General features: G+C 47.5%; 1 protein-coding gene across 1 annotated transcript in view; it reads right to left on the bottom strand.

The window, feature by feature from the left end:
* The window catches only part of LOC147105426 (immunoglobulin superfamily member 10-like), a 349,216-nt gene that overhangs the window by 189,513 nt on the left and 139,890 nt on the right, over window positions 1-19,813 (bottom strand). Inside the window, exon 6 of the mRNA XM_086011724.1 lies at window positions 4,983-5,111. Coding sequence (XP_085867850.1) covers window positions 4,983-5,111 — 129 coding nt within the window. The remainder of the gene's footprint in view (window positions 1-4,982; window positions 5,112-19,813) is intronic.

Consider the following 19,813-nt stretch of genomic DNA (forward strand, 5'->3'; position numbering starts at 1 on the left):
CTTGATCTCAGTCCTTTAGTTAGGAATCTAGCCATTCCTACAGTGGTGACCCCGAATTTTCATGGACAATTTTTGCAAAAGAAGCAACACGAAACATGGAAGCACATGCCGTGGCTTTGAAGCTCCCACAGTTTTGGGAACAACATGCTGCCTCCTGGTTCATCCAAGCAGAAGCACAATTCAAACTCCATAACATCGTCACAGATCAGACCCGCTACCCCCACGTGGTCTCCGCATTCGACAGATCCACGGCCGCACGGATCATCAGCCTGCTCGAAAACCCCCCAGAGGCCAGCAAGTATGATGCTCTTAAAGCGCAGTTAATACAGGTCTTCGGACTCACGAAGGCAGAGCGGGCCCACCAGCTGCTCGCTATGCCCGGCCTTGGCGATTCCAAGCCATCTGAGTTAATGAGCCAGATGCTCACGCTCCTGGGCTCCGAACCCCAATGTTTCCTTTTTCGGGAGTTATTCCTGAGTCAACTCCCCGAACAGGTTCAAGCCGCTCTCGCTAGATCGGATGCCGTGGATTGCGCAGCACTGGCTGCAGAAGCAGACATGGTTTATGCAGTTACGCAGCAACACTGCACCACCACGAGGCACAAGCCATCCTCGGCGCGGATTTCTTATGCGCCAACAGCCTCTTGGTAGATGTCCGAAATCGTCGACTGGTCAACGCGGCTACTTTCCATTCCATTCCGTGCTTCCGTAGTTCCACACCATCCCATACTGTCTCCTGCGCGTTACCCTCACCGGATGAATTCACCCGCCTATTAGGTGAATTCCCGGAGCTGACCAAGCCCACTTTCTCCACCTCGGCAGCTAAGCATGGTGTCCAACATCACATTACTACGACAGTGTACGCACGAGCTCGGCAACTGAAACCCGGTAAGCTCGCGGCAGCGAAGGCCGAGTTTGCCACGATGGAGCGGCTGGGGATTATTCGCCGGTCGAATAGTCCCTGGTCCTCACCCCTACATATCGTACCAAAGCCCGGCGGCGGATGGCGGCCATGTGGGGACTACCATCGACTGAATGACGCAACGACGCCCGATCGGTACCTGATCCCGCACATTCAAGACTTTTCCGCCCATTTGGCGGGAAACTCAATCTTCTCCAAGGTCGACCTCGTCCGGGGCTACCATCAGGTCCCTGTACACCAGCAGGACATCCAACAAACTGCGGTTATTACTCCCTTTGGACTGTTCCAGGTTCTCCGAATGCCTTTTGGGCTCAAGAATGCCGTGCAGGCCTTTCAACGACTCATGGACTCGGTCCTGCGGGATCTTCAGTTTTTATTTGTCTATCTGGACGATATCCTGATAGCCAGCTCCACCAAAGCGGAGCACGTCGACCATCTCCGCACCCTTTTTCGGCGCCTCAGCCAGCATGGCCTCATAATCAACCCGGCCAAATGCCAGTTCGGCCTACATCAGATCGACTTCTTGGGCCACCGCATTACCCAGGAGGGCGCAATCCCGCTGCAGTCAAAGGTCGAAGCAATTTCGGCATTCCAGAAGCCACAGTCCACCAAAGCCCTCCAAGAATTCCTGGGCATGGTGAACTTCTATCACTGCTTTGTGCCGAAGGCAGCACAACTTATGCAGCCCCTCTACGAGGCCCTCAAAGGCAAAATGGGAAAGGATGCAATAACCTGGACGGCGGCAATGGACGATGCTTTCGACAACACAAAAACTGGTCTAGCCAATGCAACCATGTTGGCGCACCCTCTGCTAGGAGCCACCATCGCCCTCACCACGGACGCTTCCAACTATGCAATAGGTGCCGTACAAGCACAGTGGGTCAATGGGTCGTGGCAGCCACTGGCGTTCTTCAGCCGCCAACTCCGGCGCAACGAACGCAAATACAGTACTTTCGACCATGAGTTGCTGGCACTGTTCCTGGCCATTCATCATTTTCATTTCCTGTTGGAGGGACGTCCCTTCACTGGGTTTTTAGATCACAAATCACTGACTTTTGCAATGGCCAAGAGCACCGAACCGTGGTCGGCTCGACAGCAGCGACAGCTAACTTACATTTCGGAATTCATGACAGACATCCAGCACGTAGCTGGCAAGGACAATTTGGTAGCCGATTGCCTTTCTCGCATGCCCGTACGGGCAGTCCAGTTGGGCATCGATTATGCCCTCATGGCCACCGATCAAGCATCCGACCCTGAAATGCAGTCGTATCGCGCCGACACCTTTAGCCTCCAACTGGCCGATGTGCAATTCCACGCAGCAGGCACCGCGTTGCTCTGTGATGTCTCCATGGGGGATCCTCGCCCGATCGTTCCAGCTGCCTGGTGCCGCCAATCTTCGATGCCATCCATGGGCTTTCGCACCTGGGTGTGAAAGCATCCCAAAAATTACTGTCGGTTAAGTTCGTCTGGAGAGGAATGCGTAAGGATATCCGCGATTGGGGTAACAGCTGCGTCGTCTGTCAAAAGCCTAAGGTGCCGTGCCACGTCAGTGCCCCATTGGCCACGTTCGCTGTACCGGAATGGCGATTCGACCACGTCAACATGGACCTCGTCGGACCGCTGCCACCGTCCCAGAGTTTCACACACATTCTAACCATGGTCGAGCGTACTACCAGATGGCCCGAGGCAGTACCTTTGGTGTCTACTACATCTGCTGATGTAGCCAGAGCGTTCCTCTCCTCGTGGGTCGCACGTTTCAACGTTCCGGCGGATATTTCTTCAGACCGCGGTCCACAATTCTCATCCGAGCTCTGGAACGCTGTGGCCCAGGGTCTTGGCACCAAGCTCCACCGCACCATGGCCTATCACCCACAGGCAAATGGTTTGTGTGAACGTTTCCACAGATCATTAAAGGCATCGCTGAGAGCCAGCCTTCAAGGCGCCGGATGGGTGGATAAGCTTCCATGGGTCATGTTGGGGCTGCGCACGGCACCCAAAGAGGACCTGCAATCATCCACCGCAGAGCTCATGTACGGCCAGCCGCTCCGCGTACCAGGAGATTTCCTGCCGCTTCTCACCGCGCCATGGTCTGCGGCCAAACCAACTCAGCAACCACCAGGAAATGGCCAAGGCTTTTGCGCCTATTCCGACTTTGCATCACGTCTTGCCATCTTCGCACGTTCCAGCGGAGCTAAAAAATGCTGAATTTGTGTTCATTCGTCATGATGCCCATAAGGATCCGCTCAAGGCTCCTTACACAGGACCTTTCCACGTACTGGAGCCCGGCGACAAGAGTTTCTCGGTAGACATCAGTGGTAAACCAGACCACATATCCATTGATCATCTCAAACCGGCGCATCTGGACATCGACCGGCCAGTAGAGACTGCACAGCCGCCACGCCATGGCCGCCCTCCAGCTGCATCCACACCAGACCGAAGACTCCCATCCGCCAGCCTGCCCGCTGTTCAACAACGTTCACTCCAAGAATATAGGAGTCGCTCTGACAGGCTTGTCAGACCTCCTAGTCGATTGACTTTTACTGTTAAAGACAATTCTGCTGGGGCGCATGTGGCAGAGCCACCAAGGGGACTCTGATCTTATGTACATAATTATCTTTAACTAGTTGTTAGCTACAGAATGAATCTGTATCTCTGTTCATATTATCGCATGTACATAGCGCGGTCCCTTTAAGATTGAGACCCAACGCGATGACGTCATCATGTTCATCACGTGATCCTCCAGTGGCGGGAAAACGTGATGACATCATGACGTCCAACCAGGGAGGAGCCCTGGTCAGTCCTCGTGGAGCTAGCAACCAGAACAGACCTGTTATCCAGCTTTCCTATGTTTTAGTGTTAAACTCTGTTTATTAGTATTAAACATCATTTGTTTAATAGACTGACTTGATCTCAGTCCTTTAGTTAGGAATCTAGCCCCTTAAGAATTTTATACATTTCAATGAGATCACCTCTCACTCTTCTAAACTCAATAGAATTAAAAAGCAGATAAGTTATGTTAAACTTGTATAGAAACTTGGTTGGACCACACCTGGAGTACTGTGCACAGCTATTACAAAAAATATTTAGAGAAACTGGAGAAGGCGCAAAAATGATTTACAAGAATGATACCAGAACGGAGAGGTTATAGCTATCAGGAAAGATTGAACAGGCTGGGGCTCTTTTCTCTAAAACAGAGAAGGCTGCAGGGTGACCTGCTAGAGGTCTTTAAGATTATGAAGTAGTTTGATAGGGTTGTTGTTGTTGGTAGACATAAAGAAGACGTTTCCACTTGTGGGGAGTCCAAAACTAGGGGTCATAAATATAAGATAGTCACTAATAAATCTAGCAGGTAATTCACGAGAAATTTCTTTACCCAGAGAGCAGTGAGAATGTGGAACCCGCTACCACCTGGAGTAGTTGAGGCGAATAGTATAGATTTATTTAAGGGGAAGCTGGATAAACACGTGAAGAAGCAAGGAGTAGTTTATGCTGATAGGGTTGACGTAAGAAAACTACTAAGCACTTGGTTTACGTATAAAACAAGGCTTTAATTAACTGTTTCACAACCATGAATTCTAGTTACATCACTAGTTCCTGGTTACAGAAACGTCCTGAGCAAGCTGGGCCCACGCCCGAGTATTTATACTTTCCTTGGACGGTGCCACCAGCTGGCCGCCCAGTGTTATTTCATGTGTCATTTCTACATGAACGGTAAGATTCATGACAAGAGTTAGATGATATAAGGTGGGAGGAGACTCGTGTGGAGCATAAACAACGGCACAGGCCAGTTGGGCCGAATGGTCTGTTTCTGTGCTGTATATTCTATGGAATTTATTAAAATGAAATAAAAACCACAAACTGCTTGAAGACAGATGCAGCTGGGGATAGGTGGCACTTTGAAGCAGGGTCTCCGCAGAAACCTTTGCCGGCCTTTCTCTTTCAGAGGCTGACAGAGCTGCTCATTCAGTGGGAATGGGGCTGACTGGAAGGCACTTTCCAGCTGGGCAGAAGGAGAGGACAGATACATAACCCCAGCCAAAAATATTACTCTTTGAACTTACAGTTATTGTACAAGAATGACGGAGACTGCTCAGTTTGCTGTTGCAGGAAAAGGAAGACAACATAGATCGTCATTACTAAACTGTGGGTACACCCAAGCCCTGAGCCAGCTTTGTATCCTGTGGGAAATCCTGGCAAAGGAACCAAACAAAGGGCACGGTGACATAGCTCATGCCAAACTCTCACAATCACATTCTGTAATACACCAGTTCTATATGTTACAGGAAAACTTTAGCTTAAAGATTAAATAACACATTGTACAATGAAATAAAGAAATATGTCACACAATAAAAATGCTCCGACTGTCTGCGTGTATTATCACAGGCAGTGACTGTCCTAAACATTTCTCACAAAAACATGAAAGCTACATCTGTGACAGCTACAGGCAGTGACCGCTACATCTGTGACCACTACATCCATGTCGGCTACAGGAAGTGACTGGTACAGGAAGTAACTGCTGTAGGACGTGACCACTACAGGGAGTGACCGCTGCAGGAAGTGACCGATACAGGCTGTGACTGGTACAGGAAGTGACCGCAACAGGCCATGAGCAGTACAGGAGGTGACCGCTACAGGAAGTGACCACTACAGAAAGTGACCGCTACAGGAAGTGACTGCTACAGGCCGTGACCACACAATCGTCGCTAAGCAAAAGGAAAAATATCTGTCATATTGGGCAGAAACAACAAAAACCCAAAGCAAACTCAATTGCTAGTTGGCCCTAAACAGGCAATACAACATGGCTGATTACCTGACCATGGTAAAAGATAGCAAACTGAGAAAAACTTTGACAATGTACAGACTTAGTGAACATAACCTGGCGATCGAAAAAGGTAGACACAGGCAGACCCGGCTACCAAGAGAGGACAGGATATGTTCTCACTGCAGTCAGGGAGTGGTGGAGACAGAGATGCACTTCCTCACAGCTTGTAGAAAATATCAGGGCATAAGGGAGAATTTCTACCCAAAATTCACAAAAATATGCCCGGAATTCAGAAATTTGAATGACGAACAAAAATTCCCATACCTACTAAGGGAAGAGAGAAATTGCATAACACTAGCGGCACACTATGTTACAGCTTGCCATAAACATAGGGACAACCAGTAAATATAAGAAAAGAGTATATATAAATTATATGAAAGTATATATTTATACACTCAGGGATATATCTGTTTATACACTGTATGGATAGATCTGTATTTTTGTGAACAAACATGAACGTTTTCTGATGCTTTGGCAACATAAGATGTAACTTGTCATGCCAATAAAGCGATTTGAATTGAATTGAATTGAATTGACTGCTACAGGAAGTAACCAGTAGAGGAAGTGACCATCACAGGCCGTGACCGCTGCAGTCCGTGACCGCTACAGGAAGTGACCGATACAGGCCGTGACTGGTACAGGAAGTGACCGCTACAGGCCGTGACCACTACAGGAAGTGACCACTACAGAAAGTGACCACTACAGGAAGTGACCGCTACAGGCTGTGTCCACTACAGGAGGTGACTAGTACAGGCTGTGACTGATACAGGAAGTGACTGCTACAGGAAGTGTCTGCTACAGGAAGTGAATGCTACAGGAAGTGACTGCTACAGGAAGTGACCGCTACAGGAAGTGAATGCTACAGGCCGTGAGATTTATAGGAAGTGACTGCTACAGGAAGTGACTGCTACAGGAAGTGACCGCTACAGGCCGTGACCACTACAGGAAGTGACCACTACAGAAAGTGACCACTACAGGAAGTGACCGCTACAGGCTGTGTCCACTACAGGAGGTGACTAGTACAGGCTGTGACTGATACAGGAAGTGACTGCTACAGGAAGTGTCTGCTACAGGAAGTGAATGCTACAGGAAGTGACTGCTACAGGAAGTGACCGCTACAGGAAGTGAATGCTACAGGCCGTGAGATTTATAGGAAGTGACTGCTACAGGAAGTGACTGCTACAGGATGTGACCGCTAGAGGAAGTGACTGCTACAGGAAGTGACCACTACAGGAAGTGAATGCTACAGGCTGTGAGATTTACAGGAAGTGACTGCTACAGGAAGTGACCACTACAGGAAGTGGCTGCTACCAGTCATGACAACAACAACAATGTCCCAAGGCGCTTCATAGCAGCGTTGTCAAACAGGATTTGACACTGAGCCACATAGAGTCATAGGAGAATCATCAACGTTTACAGCACAGAAGGAAGCTTTTTGGCCCATCATGTCTGTGCCAGCTGAAAAAATGCTATCCAGCCTAATCCCACTTTCCAGCTCTTCATCCATAGGTTTAAAGGTTACGGCACTTCAAGTGCATATCCAAATATTAGGACTGGTGACTAAAAGCTTGGTCAAAGAGGTAGATTTTAATTAGTGCCTCAAAGGAGGAGAGAGAGGTGGAGAGGTTTAGGGAGGGAATTCTAGACCTTAGGGCCTTGGCAGCTGAAGGCACCAATGGTGGAGCAATTAAAATCGGGGATGCAAAAGAGGCCAGAATTGAAGGAACGCAGAGATCTCGGTGGGTTGTAGGGCTGTAACAGGTTAAAGAGATAGGGAGGGGCGAGATCATGGAGGGATTTGAAAACAAGAATGAGAATTTTAACACTGAGGCATTGCTGAACCGAGAGTCAATGCAGCTCAGCAAGTACAGGGCTGATGGGTGAACGGGACTTGATGCGAGTTAGGATACGGGCAGCAGAGTTTTGGATGAGCTCAACTTTACAGAGGGTTGATGATGGGAAGCCAGCCAGGAGAACATTGGAATAGTCAAGTCTAGAGGGAACAAAGGCATGGGTGAGGGTTTCAGCAGAGGATGGTGCAGGACGGAGGGTTTTAGTTTCCTGAATCACTGGCTCTGCTTCTGGGGAAGGTGGGACCTGTACAAGTCGGACGGGTGGCACCTGAACCAGAATGGGATCAACATCCTTGCGGGGAAGTTTGCTAGTGCTGTTGGGGGGGGGGGGGTTTTAACTAACTTGGCAGGGGGATGGGATACGGAGTGGAGCTATAGTCGGGGGTGATGTACAGCCAAATATAGAGGAAAAAGCAAGTCAGCTTGGAAGGCAGAGCAAATATGTAACGGCACAAGGGAGTAGGGCAAGGCTGGATGGCATTTATTTTAATGCAAGGAGTTTTGCGAATAAGGTGGATGAATTGACGGCGTTGAGGAACACATGGGAGTATGATATTGTTGCTATCATAGAGACATGGATGAAGGAGGGGCAGGACTGGCAGCTCAATATTCCAGGGTATAGAATCTTCAGGCAAAACACGGGGGGGGGGGTGGTGTTAAAGAGGAGGGTGTGTCACAATATTCATCAAGGAGTCAATTACTGCTGTAAGGAGGGATGAAATCTTAGCAGGTTCCTCTAATGAGGCCATATGGGTAGAACTTAAAAACAAAAAGGGGGCAAGCACTTTGCTGGGAGTGTACGATAGGCCCCCAAACAGTCAGGGGGAGATCGAGGAACAGATATGTAGGCAAATCTCAGAGAGGTGATTGGTTGGTGAGTATTTCCCTCCTTTTTTTCCAAACTGAAACTCTGTGGTTTATAGTTTCTGAGCTCTGAGGTGTAGCGGGGGCTGCTGGTAACCAAAAATTTAACTTAATTTAAAGGAAGTAAAGGGTAAGTCATGTCAGGACAGCTCAGCCCCGTAGTTTGCTCCTCCTGCACTATGTGGGAAATCAGGGACACTTCCTGTGTCCCTGACGACCATGTGTGCGGGAAGTGTGTCCAGCTGAAGCTACTGACAGACCACATTGCGTCACTGGAGCAGCGGATGGATAGATATTGGAGCATTCGCGAGGCTGAGGAAGTCATGGATAGCATGTTTAGGGAGGTGGTCACACTGCAGGTAAAAGTTGCACAGGCAGAAAGGGAATGGGTGACCATCAGGCAGAATACTAGGTGCAGACAGATAGTGCAGGAATCCCCTGGGGTCATCCCCCTCTCGAACAGTTATACCATTTTGGATACTGTTGGGGGGGATGGCTTAACAGGGGAAGGCAGCAGCAGCCAACCTCCTGGCACCAGGGGTGGTTCTGCTGCACAGGACGGGAGGAAAAAGAGGGGTAGAGCTATAGTGATAGGGGATTCTATTGTAAGGGGAATAGATAGGCGTTTCTGCGGTAGCAAACGAGACTCCAGGATGGTGTGTTGCCTTCTTGCTGCAAGGGTCAAGGATGTCTCGGAGAAGCTGCAGAAAATTTTGGAAAGGGAGGGTGAACAGCCAGTTGTCGTGGTGCATATAGGTACCAACAATATAGGTAAAGAACAGGATGAGGTCCTAAAAGCTGAATATAGGGAGTTAGGAGGTAAATTAAAATATAGGACCTCAAAGGTAGTAATCTCAGGATTGCTACCAGTGCCACGTGCTAGTCAGAGTAAAAATAGAAGGATACTTCAAATGAATACGTGGCTAGAGGAATGGTGCAAGGGGGAGGGAGTCAAATTCCTAGGACATTGGAACCGGTTCTGGGGGAGGTGCGACTAGTACAAACCGGACGGACTGCACCTGGGCAGGACCGGGACCGATGTCCTTGGGGGAGTGTCTGCTAGTGCTGTGGGGGAGGGTATAAACCAAACTGGCAGGGGGTTGGGAACCTGAGCAGGGAGACAAAGGAAAGGGAAACAAGGATAGAAGCAAAAGACAGGAAGGAGAAAAACAAAGGTGACAATCAGAGAAATCAAGGGTTTAAAACAAACATGGCCACAGTAAATAATAATTCTAAAAGGTCTAAGAGTGTTAAAAAAACAAGCCTGAAGGCTTTGTGTCTTAATGCAAGGAGCATGCGTAATAAGGTGGATGAATTAGCAGCGCAAATGGAGGTAAATGAATATGATATGATTGGGATTACGGAAACATGGCTCCAGGGGGCCCAAGGCTGGGAACTCAACATCCAGGGGTATTCAATATTCAGGAAAGATGGGCAAAAAGGAAAAGGAGGTGTGGTAGCACTGCTGGTTAAAGAGGGGATTAACACAATTGTAAGGAAAGATATTAGCTCTGATGATGTGGAATCTGTATGGGTAGAACTGAGAAATACCAAAGGGCAGAAAACGTTAGTGGGAGTGGTATACAGACCCCCAAACAGTAATGCAGAGGTTGGGGATGGCATTAAAAGGGAAATTAGAGTAGCGTGCAATAAGGGCACAGCAGTCATCATGGGTGACTTTAATCTACATATAGATTGGGCTAACCAAATTAGTAACAATACTGTGGAGGTGGAATTCCTGGAGTGTATACGGGATGGTTTCCTGGACCAATATGTTGAGGAACCAACTAGGGATCAGGCCATCTTAGGCTGGGTATTATGCAATGAGAAAGAATTAATTAGCAATCTTGTTGTGTTAGGCCCCTTGGGTTGGAGCAATCATAATATGAGAGAATTCTTCATTAAGGTGGAGAGTGAAGTAGCTGACTCAGAGACTAAGGTCCTGAATAAGGGAACTATGATGGTATGAGACGCGAGTTGGGTAGGATTGATTGGGTAATGTCACTCAAAGGGTTGACGGTGGATAGGCAGTGGCAAACATTCAAAGATCGCACGGATGAACTACAGAATTTGTTTATCCCAGTTTGGCATAAAAATAAATCAAAAAAGATGACTCAACCGTGGCTAACAAGGGAAATTAGGGATAACATAAGCTCCAAAGAGATGAAATATAAATTGGCGAAAAAAAGCAGCAAACCTGAGGATTGGGACCAGTTTAAGATTCAGCAAAGGAGGACAAAGGGATTAATTAAGAGGGGAAAATAGATTATGAAAGTAAGCTTTCAGGGAACATAAAAACTGACTGTAAAAGCTTTTATAGATATGTGAAGAGAAAAAGATTGGTGAAGTCAAGCATAGGTCCCTTACAGTCAGAATCAGGGGAATTTATAATGGGGAACAAAGAAATGGCAGACCAATTACATACATATTTTGGTTCTGTCTTCACAAAGGAGGACACAAATAACCTCCCAGAGATGTCGGGGAACATCGGGACAAATGAGAGGGAGGAACTGAAAGAAATCAGTATTAGTAGGGAAATGGTGTTGGGGAAGTTGATGGGATTGAAGGCCGATAAATCCCCAGCGCCTGATCATCTACATCCTAGGGTACTTAAGGAAGTGGCCCTGGAGATAGTAGATGCATTGCTGGTCATCTTCCAGAACTCAATAAACTCTGGAACAGTACCCATGGATTGGAGGGTAGCTAATGTTACCCCACTGTTCAAAAAAGGTGGTAGAGAAAAAGCGGTAGTGGGGAAAATGCTAGAGTCCATTATAAAAGATGTAATAGCAGAGCACTTGGAAAGGAGTGACAGGATCGGAGAAAGTCAACATGGATTTACAAAAGGTAAATCGTGCTTGACTAATCTACTGGAATTTTTTGAGGATGTAACTGGTAAAATAGATAAGGGAGAACCAGTGGATGTGGTGTATTTGGACTTTCAGAAGGCTTTCGATAAGGTCCCGCATAAGAGATTAGCGTGCAAAATTAAGGCACATGGGATTCGGGGCAAGGTATTGACTTGGATAGAGAACTGGTTGGTAGTTGGAAAGCAAAGAGTTGGAATAAACAGGTCGTTTTCCGAGTGGCAGGCAGGGTACCGCAAGGATCAATCCTAGGACCCCAGCTCTTCACAATATATATTAATGATCTGGACAAGGGAATTGGATGTAATATCTCCAAATTTGCAGACAACACAAAGCTGGATGGGAGGGTATGCTGTGAGGAGGATGTCGTGAAACTCCAGTACAATTTGGACAGGTTGGGTGATTGGGCAGAAACATGGCAAATGCACTATAATGTGGATAAATATGAGTTTATTCACTTTGGTGGCAAAAACAGGAAGGCAGATTATTATTTGAATGGCAATAGATTGGGAGAAGGGGATGTGCACTGAGACCTGGGAGTCCTTGTGCACCAGTCGCTGAAGGTAAGCATGCAGATGCAGCAGGCAGTTAAGAAGGCAAATGGTATGTTGGCCTTTGTAGCAAGAGGGTTCGAGTACAGGAACAAGGATGTCTTGCTGCAGTTGTACAGGGCCTTAGTGAGACCGCACCTTGAGTATTGTGTGCAGTTTTAGTCAACTTATCTGAGGAAGGATGTTCTTGCCATGGAAGGAGTGCAGCGAAGATTCACCAGTGATACCTGGGATGGCCGGAATGACGTATGAGGAGAGATTGGGTCGATTGAGCTTATACTCACTGGAGTTTAGAAGATTGAGAGGGGATGTCATCGAAACCTATAAAATTCTGTCAGGCTTGGACAGACTAGAAGCAGGAAGGATGTTCCCGATGGCCGGGGAGTCCAGAACCATGGGTCATAGTCTAAGGATAAGGGGTAAGCCCTTTAGGACTGAGATGATGAGGAATTTCTTCACCCAGAGAGTGGTGAACCTGTGGAATTCTCTGCCACAGAGGGCGGTGGAGGCCAGTTCATTAAATATATTCAAGAAGGAGTTGGATATATTTCTTAAGGCTAAAGGGATCAAGGGATACGGGGAGAAGGCAGGGACAGGGTACTGAATTTGGATGATCGGCCATGATCTCATTGAATGGCGGAGCAGGCTCGAGGGGCCGAATGGACTACTCCTGCTCCTATCTTCTTCTATGTAAGTGTAGGAATAATAGGGTAATAATAGTTGGGGATTTCAACTTCGCCAATATTAACTGGGACAGTCAGAGTGTGAAATGCTTAGAGGGTGCGGAATTGTTAAAGTGCATCCAGGAGAGCTTTTTCAGCCAGCATGTATTAAGTCCTACAAGAGAGGGGGTGGTACTGGACCTAATTCTAGGGAATGTAGCTGGGCAAGTGGTAGAACATAAGAACATAAGAACATAAGAAATAGGAGCAGGAGTAGGCCAATCGGCCTCTCGAGCCTGCTCCGCCATTCAATAAGATCATGGCTGATCTGATCCTAACCGCCAATCCACTATCACAGAACCATCTCCTGAATCTAACAGAATTAGACACACGAAATAGGAGCAGGATCAGGCTACACGGCCCCTGGGCCCGCTCCGCTACCCACAGGGCCATGACCGATCCGAACCTAGACTCATGTCCAAATTCCTGCCCGCTCCCCGTAACCCTTAATTACCTTTACTTCTAGGAAACTGTCTATTTCTGTTTTAAATTTATGTAATGATGTAGCTTCTACAGCTTTTTGGGGCAGCATATTCCATGGACCTACCACCCTCTGAGTGAAGTAGTTCCTCTTCATCTCAGTTTTGAAAGAGCAGCCCCTTATTCTAAGACTATGCCCCCTAGTTCTAGTTTCACCCATCATCGGGAACATCCTCCCCGCATCCACCCGATCCAACCCCTTCACAATCTTATATGTTTTGATGTGCCTTCAATAACCACAAAACTAGAAGTTATAGACTTAAACAAGTTGGCTTTTAATCACTAAGATCAGAGCTAACATCTCAACACGCCGACTGGTTCATAGGAATGAGTCATACAGATCCTGGGATCATTATGTAAGAGAAGTCAGGGGCGGAGCCAAGAGCCAAGACCTGGAACCTTCCAGGTTAGTCAGGAAAGAGGAAGTGAAACTATACACAGTGTGGGGGAGGGTAATATACATGAGTGCAAAACGAATACAGGAAATACAGCACGGTGGCATAGTGGTTAGCACTGTTGCCTCACAGCGCCAGGGACCCGGGTTCGAATCCGGTCCTCGGGTGACTGTCTGTGTGGAGTTTGCACATTCTCCCCGTGTTTGCGTGGGTTTTCTCCGGGTGCTCCGGTTTCCTCCCACAGTCCAAAGATGTGCGGGGTTAGGTTGATTGGCTATGATAAAAATTGACCCTTAGTGTTAGGGGGATTAAATACGTGGGGTTACGGGGATCGGGTGGGATATGTGTCGGTGCAGGCTTGATGGGCTGAAATGGCCTCTATCTGTACTGTGAGGTTTCTGTGATTCTGTGATTTCTGTGAAGACAAACAGATTTCATTACATGTTTCAATAAGATCGCCTCTCATTCTTCTGAACTCCAATGAGTAGAGTCCCAATCAATGAGAAGTGTCAGTAGGGGAGCATTTTGGTGACAGTGACCATAATTCGGTGAGATTTAAGCTGGTCATGGAAAAGGACAAAGAAGGACCGGAAATAAAGGTTCTAAATTGTGGGAAGGCCGATTTTAATATGATAAGGCAGGGTTCAGCTACTTGTAGGAAAATCCACATCAGAGCAGTTGGAGTCTTTCAGAAAGGAAATAGAGAGAGTACAATGCCAACATGTTCCCGTAAAGGTCAAGGGTGGGACCAACAAGCCCAGGGAACTCTGGATATCAAGGGACATACAAGAATGGATTAGGAAAAAAAGGGAGGATTTTGGCAGATACAAAGGACTAAAGACAGTGGAAGCCCTAGAGGAGTATAGAAAGTGCAGGGGGGTACTTAAAAAAGAAATTAGGAGAGTGAAGAGGGGGCATGAAAAAACACTGCCGGGCAAAATAAAGGAAAATCCCAAGGTGTTTTATTAGTATATTAAGGGCAAGAGGATAACCAGGGAAAGAGTAGGGCCCATTAGGGACCAAAGTGGCAATCTGTGTGTAGAGCCAGAAGATCTAGGTGAGGTTTTAAATGAATATTTTGCCTCTGTGTTCACTATGGAGAAGGACAATGTAGGCATAGAAATCAGGCAGGGGGATTGTGATATACTTGAACAAATTAGTATTGAGAGGGTGGAGGTGCTAGCGGTTTTAGCGGGCTTAAAACTGGATAAACCCCCAGGCCCAGATGAGATGTATCCCAGGCTGCTGTGTGAGGCAAGGGAGGAGATTGCAGGGGCTCTGACACAAATTTTCAGAACCTCTCTGGCTACTCAGGAGGTGCCAGAGGACTGGAGAACAGATAACGTAGTACCATTATTCAAGAAGGGTAGTAGGGATAAACCAGGGAATTACAGGCCAGTGAGCCTAACATCAGTGGTAGGGAAATTATTGGAAAAAATTCTGAGGGACAGAATTAATCTGCACTTGGAGAGGCAAGGATTAATCAAGGATAGTCAGCATGGCTTTTTCAGGGGGAGATCATATCTAACCAATTTGATTGAATTTTTTGAGGGAGTGACTAGGTGTGTGGATGAGGGCAGTCCAGTTGATGTAGCCTACATGGACTTCAGTAAGGCTTTTGACAAAGTCCCGCATGGGAGACTGGTCAAGAAGGTAAGAGCCCATGGGACCCAGGGCAATTTGGCACATTGGATCCAAAATTGGCTTGGTGGCAGGAGGCAGAGGGTGATGGCCGAAGGTTGTTTTTGTGACTGGAAGCCTGTGTCCAGTGGTGTACCGCAGGGATCGGTGCTGGGTCCTTTGCTGTTTGTAGTGTACATTAATGATTTAGATATGAATGTAGGAGGTATGATTAGTAAGTTCGCAGATGACACGAAAATTGGTGGAGTGGTAAATAGCAAGGAGGGAATCCTCAGGCTACAGGACGATATAGATGGGTTTGTTAGATGGGCAGAACAGTGGCAAATGGAATTTAACCCTGAAAAGTGTGAGGTGATGCATTTTGGGAGGACTAACAAGGCAAGGGAATACACAATGAATGATAGGACCTTAGGAAGGACAGAGGATCAGAGGGACCTTGGTGTGCATGTACATAGATCCCTGAAGGCAGCAGGACAGGTAGATAAGGTGGTTAAAAAGGCATATGGGATACTTGCCTTCATTAGCCGAGGCATAGAATATAAGAGCAGGGAGGTTATGATGGAGCTGTACAAAACGCTAGTTAGGCCACAGCTGGAATACTGTGTGCAGTTCTGATCGCCACACTATAGGAAGGATGTGATTGCATTGGAGAGGGTGCAGAGGAGATTCACCAGGATGTTACCTGGGCTGGAGCGCTTCAGCTATGAAGAGAGACTGGACAGGCTGGGGTTGTTTTCCTTAGAGCAGAGAAGGCTGAGGGGGACCTGATTGAGGTGTACAAAATTATGAGGGGCATAGATAGGGTAGACAGAAAGGAACTGGAGTCCATCATTAAGGAAGTGGTAGCAGGACATTTAGAAAACAGTAATATAGTCAAGCAGAGTCAGCCTGGTTTTATGAAAGGGATATCACGTTTGACAAATTTGCTGCAGTTCTTTGAGGATTTGCCGAGCAGGGTGGATTAAGGGGAACCAGTAAATGTCGTGTATTTGGATTTCCAGAAGGCATTCAAAAAGATGCCACTAAAAGGTTACAACACAAGATAAGAGCTCATGGGGTTGGGGGTAATATATTAGCATGGATAGAAGATTGGCTAACTAAAAGAAAACAGAGAGTCGGGATAAATGGGTCATTTTCAGGTTTTCAAACTGTAACTAGTGGGGTGCCACAGGGATCAGTGCTGGTGCCTCAATTATTTACAATCTATATTAATGATTTGGATGAAGGGACCGAGTGTAATGTAGCCAAGTTTGCTGATGATATAAAGATAGGTGGGAAAGCAAATTGTGTGGAGGATGCAAAGAATATCCAAATGGATATAGATAGGCTAAGTGAGTGGGCAAAAATCTGGAAGATGGAGTTTAATGTGGGAAAATGTGAGGTTATCCACTTTGGTAGGAAAAATTAAAAAAACAAATTATTATTTAAAGTGGGAGAGATTACAAAATGCTGAGGTATAGAGGGATCTGGGGGTCCTTGTACATGAACCATAAAAAGTTAGCATGCAGATACAGCAAGTAAATGGGTTCTCAGGTGACTGATGAGTCCAATGCGGGACCTACAGTCTGTCACAGGTGGGGCAGACGGTGGTTGAAGGGGCGGGTGGGTGGGGTGCTTCAGTTGACGTGTGCTCCATCCGCTGTTTGCACTTGGCTTCCGCTTGCTCCCAGCGAAGATGCTCGAGGTATTCGGCACATTCCCGGATGCTTCTCCTCCACTTTGTGCAGTCTTGGGCCAGGGATTCCCAGGTGTCGGTGGGGATGTTGCACTTTTTCAAGGAGGCTTTGAGGGTGTCCTTGAAGCGTTTCATCTGCCCACCTGGGGCTCGCTTGTTGTGTCGGAGCTCCGAGTGGAGCGCTTGTTTTGGGAGTCTCGTATCGGGCATGCGGACGATGTGGTCCGTCCATCGGAGCTGACCAAGCGTGGTCAAAGCTTCGATGCTGGGGATGTTGGCCTGAGCGAGAACACTGATGTTGGTGCACCTCTCCTGCCAATTAATTTGCAGGATCTTGCGGAGGCAGCATTGGTGGTACCTCTCCAGTGCTTTGAGGTGCCTGCTGTACATGGTCCATGTCTCTGAAGCATACAGGGGGGCGGGTATCACTACTGCACTGTAGACCATGAGCTTGGTGCTGGGTTTGAGGTCCTGGTCTTCAAAGACTCTCTTCCTCAGGTGACCGAAGGCTGCACTGGTACACTGAAGGCGGTGTTGGGCTTTGTTATCGACGTCTGCCCTTGTTGACAGTAGGTTCCCGAGGTATAGAAAGTGGTCCACTTTGCCCAAGGCCTTGTTGTGCATTTTGATAATCAGGGAGCAGTACTGTGTGGCGGGGGCAGGTTGGTAGAGGACCTTTGTCTTACGGATGTTTAGTGTAAGGCCCATGCTCTCATACACTTTGGTGAAGGTGTTGATGATGGTTTGGAGTTCGACCTCAGAGTGTGCGCAGACGCAAGTGTCGTTTGCATACTGTAATTCGACGACAGAGGATGGGACGACCTTGGATCTAGACTGGAGGTGACGGAGGTTGAACAGTTTCCCGTTTGTTCTGTAGATTAGCTCCACTCCAGCGGGGAGTTTACTGAGGGTGAGATGGAGCATTGCCGCAAGGAAGATCGAGAAGAACATTGGTGCGATGACACAGACTTGCTTGACCCCGGTCCGTATGTGAATTGGGTCTGTGGTGGATCCATTGGTCAGGATCATGGCTTGCATGCCATCATGAAGCAAGCAGATGATGGTGACAAACTTTTGAGGGGAGCCGAATTTGGGGAGGACACGCCATAATCCCTCATGGTTGATGGTGTTGAAGGCCTTTGTGAGGTCAAAGGCCATGTACAGTGGTTGGTGAAGATCATGTCCATTGTGCCCCTTAGTGGGTGGAATCCGCATTGCGACTCTGGGAGGAGCTCTTTAGCCACTGGGAAAAGGCAATTGAGGAAGATTCTTGCGGCAGACAGCAGGGAAACTCCTCTGTAATTACAGCAATCGGACTTGTCACCTTTCTTGAAGATGGTCATGATTCTGGCATGCTCTTCTCCTTCCAAATAAGAGAAATGTGTTCATGTATTTGTAGGGAAATGGTGTTAGGAAAACTGATGGGACTGAAGGCCGATAAATCCCCAGGGCCTGATGGTCTACATCCCAGGGTACTTAAGGAAGTGACCCTAGAGATAGTAGATGCATTGCTGGTCATCTTCCAGAACTCGATAGACTCTGGAATGGTACCCATGGATTGGAGGGTAGCTAATGTTACCCCACTATTCAAAAAAGGTGGTAGAGAAAAAGCAGGGAATTATAGACCGGTAAGCCTGACATCGGTAGTGGGGAAAATGCTGGAGTCTATTATAAAAGATGTAATAGCAGAGCACTTGGAAAGCAGTGACAGGATCGGACAAAGTCAACATGGATTTACAAAAGATAAATCATGCTTGACTGATCTACTGGAATTTTTTGAGGATGTAACTGGTAAAATAGATAAGGGAGAACCAGTGGATGTGGTGTATTTGGACTTTCAGAAGGCTTTCGATAAGGTCCCACATAAGAGATTAGTGTGCAAAATTAAGGCACATGGGATTGGGGGCAAGGTATTGACTTGGATAGGGAACTGGTTGCCGGACAGAAAGCAAAGAGTTGGAATAAACGTGTCGTTTTCCGAGTGGCAGGCAGTGACTAGTGGGGTACCGCAAGGATCGGTCCTAGGACCCCAGCTGTTCACAATATATATTAATGATCTGGACGAGGGAATTGGATGTAATATCTCCAAATTTGCAGACAACACAAAGCTGGGTGGGAGGGTAAGTTGTGAGGAGGATGTCGTGAAACTCCAGTACGATTTGGACAGGTTGGGTGATTGGGCAGAAACATGGCAAATGCAATATAATGTGGATAAATGTGAGGTTATCCACTTTGGTGGCAAAAACAGGAAGGCAGATTATTATTTGAATGGCAATAGATTGGGAGAAGGGGAAGTGCAAAGAGACCTGGGTGTTATTGTGCACCAGTCGCATAAGGTAAGCATGCAGGTGCAGCAGGCGGTTAAGAAGGCAAATGGTATGTTGGCCTTCGTAGCAAGAGGGTTCGAGTACAGGAACAAGGATGTCTTGCTACAGTTGTACAGGGCCTTGGTGAGACCGCACCTTGAGTATTGTGTGCAGTTTTGGTCACCTTACCTGAGGAAGGACGTTCTTGCCATGGAGGGAGTGCAGCGAAGATTCACCAGGCTGATACCTGGGATGGCTGGAATGACGTATGAGGAGAGATTGTGTCGATTGGGCTTATACTCACTGGAATTTAGAAGATTGAGAGGGGATCTCATCGAAACCTATAAAATTCTGTCAGGTCTGGACAGACTAGATGCAGGAAGGATGTTTCGGATGGCCGGGGAGTCCAGAACCAGGGGTCATAGTCTAAGGATAAGGGGTAAGCCATTTAGGACTGAAATGAGGAGGAACTTCTTCACCCAGAGAGTGGTGAACCTGTGGAATTCTCTGCCACAGAGGGCGGTGGAGGCCAGTTCATTAAATATATTCAAGAAAGAGTTGGATATATTTCTTGAGGCTAAAGGGATCAAGGGATATGGGGAGAAGGCAGGGACAGGGTACTGAATTTGGATGATCATCCATGATCTCATTGAATGGCAGAGCAGGCTCGAAGGGCCAAATGGCCTACTCCTGCTCCTATCTTCTATGTTTCTATG

This window comes from Somniosus microcephalus, chromosome 18 (genome assembly GCF_052327205.1).
Source record: "Somniosus microcephalus isolate GS21.2 chromosome 18, FLI_Smic_1.0, whole genome shotgun sequence".
In the NCBI taxonomy this organism is placed as follows: domain Eukaryota; kingdom Metazoa; phylum Chordata; class Chondrichthyes; order Squaliformes; family Somniosidae; genus Somniosus; species Somniosus microcephalus.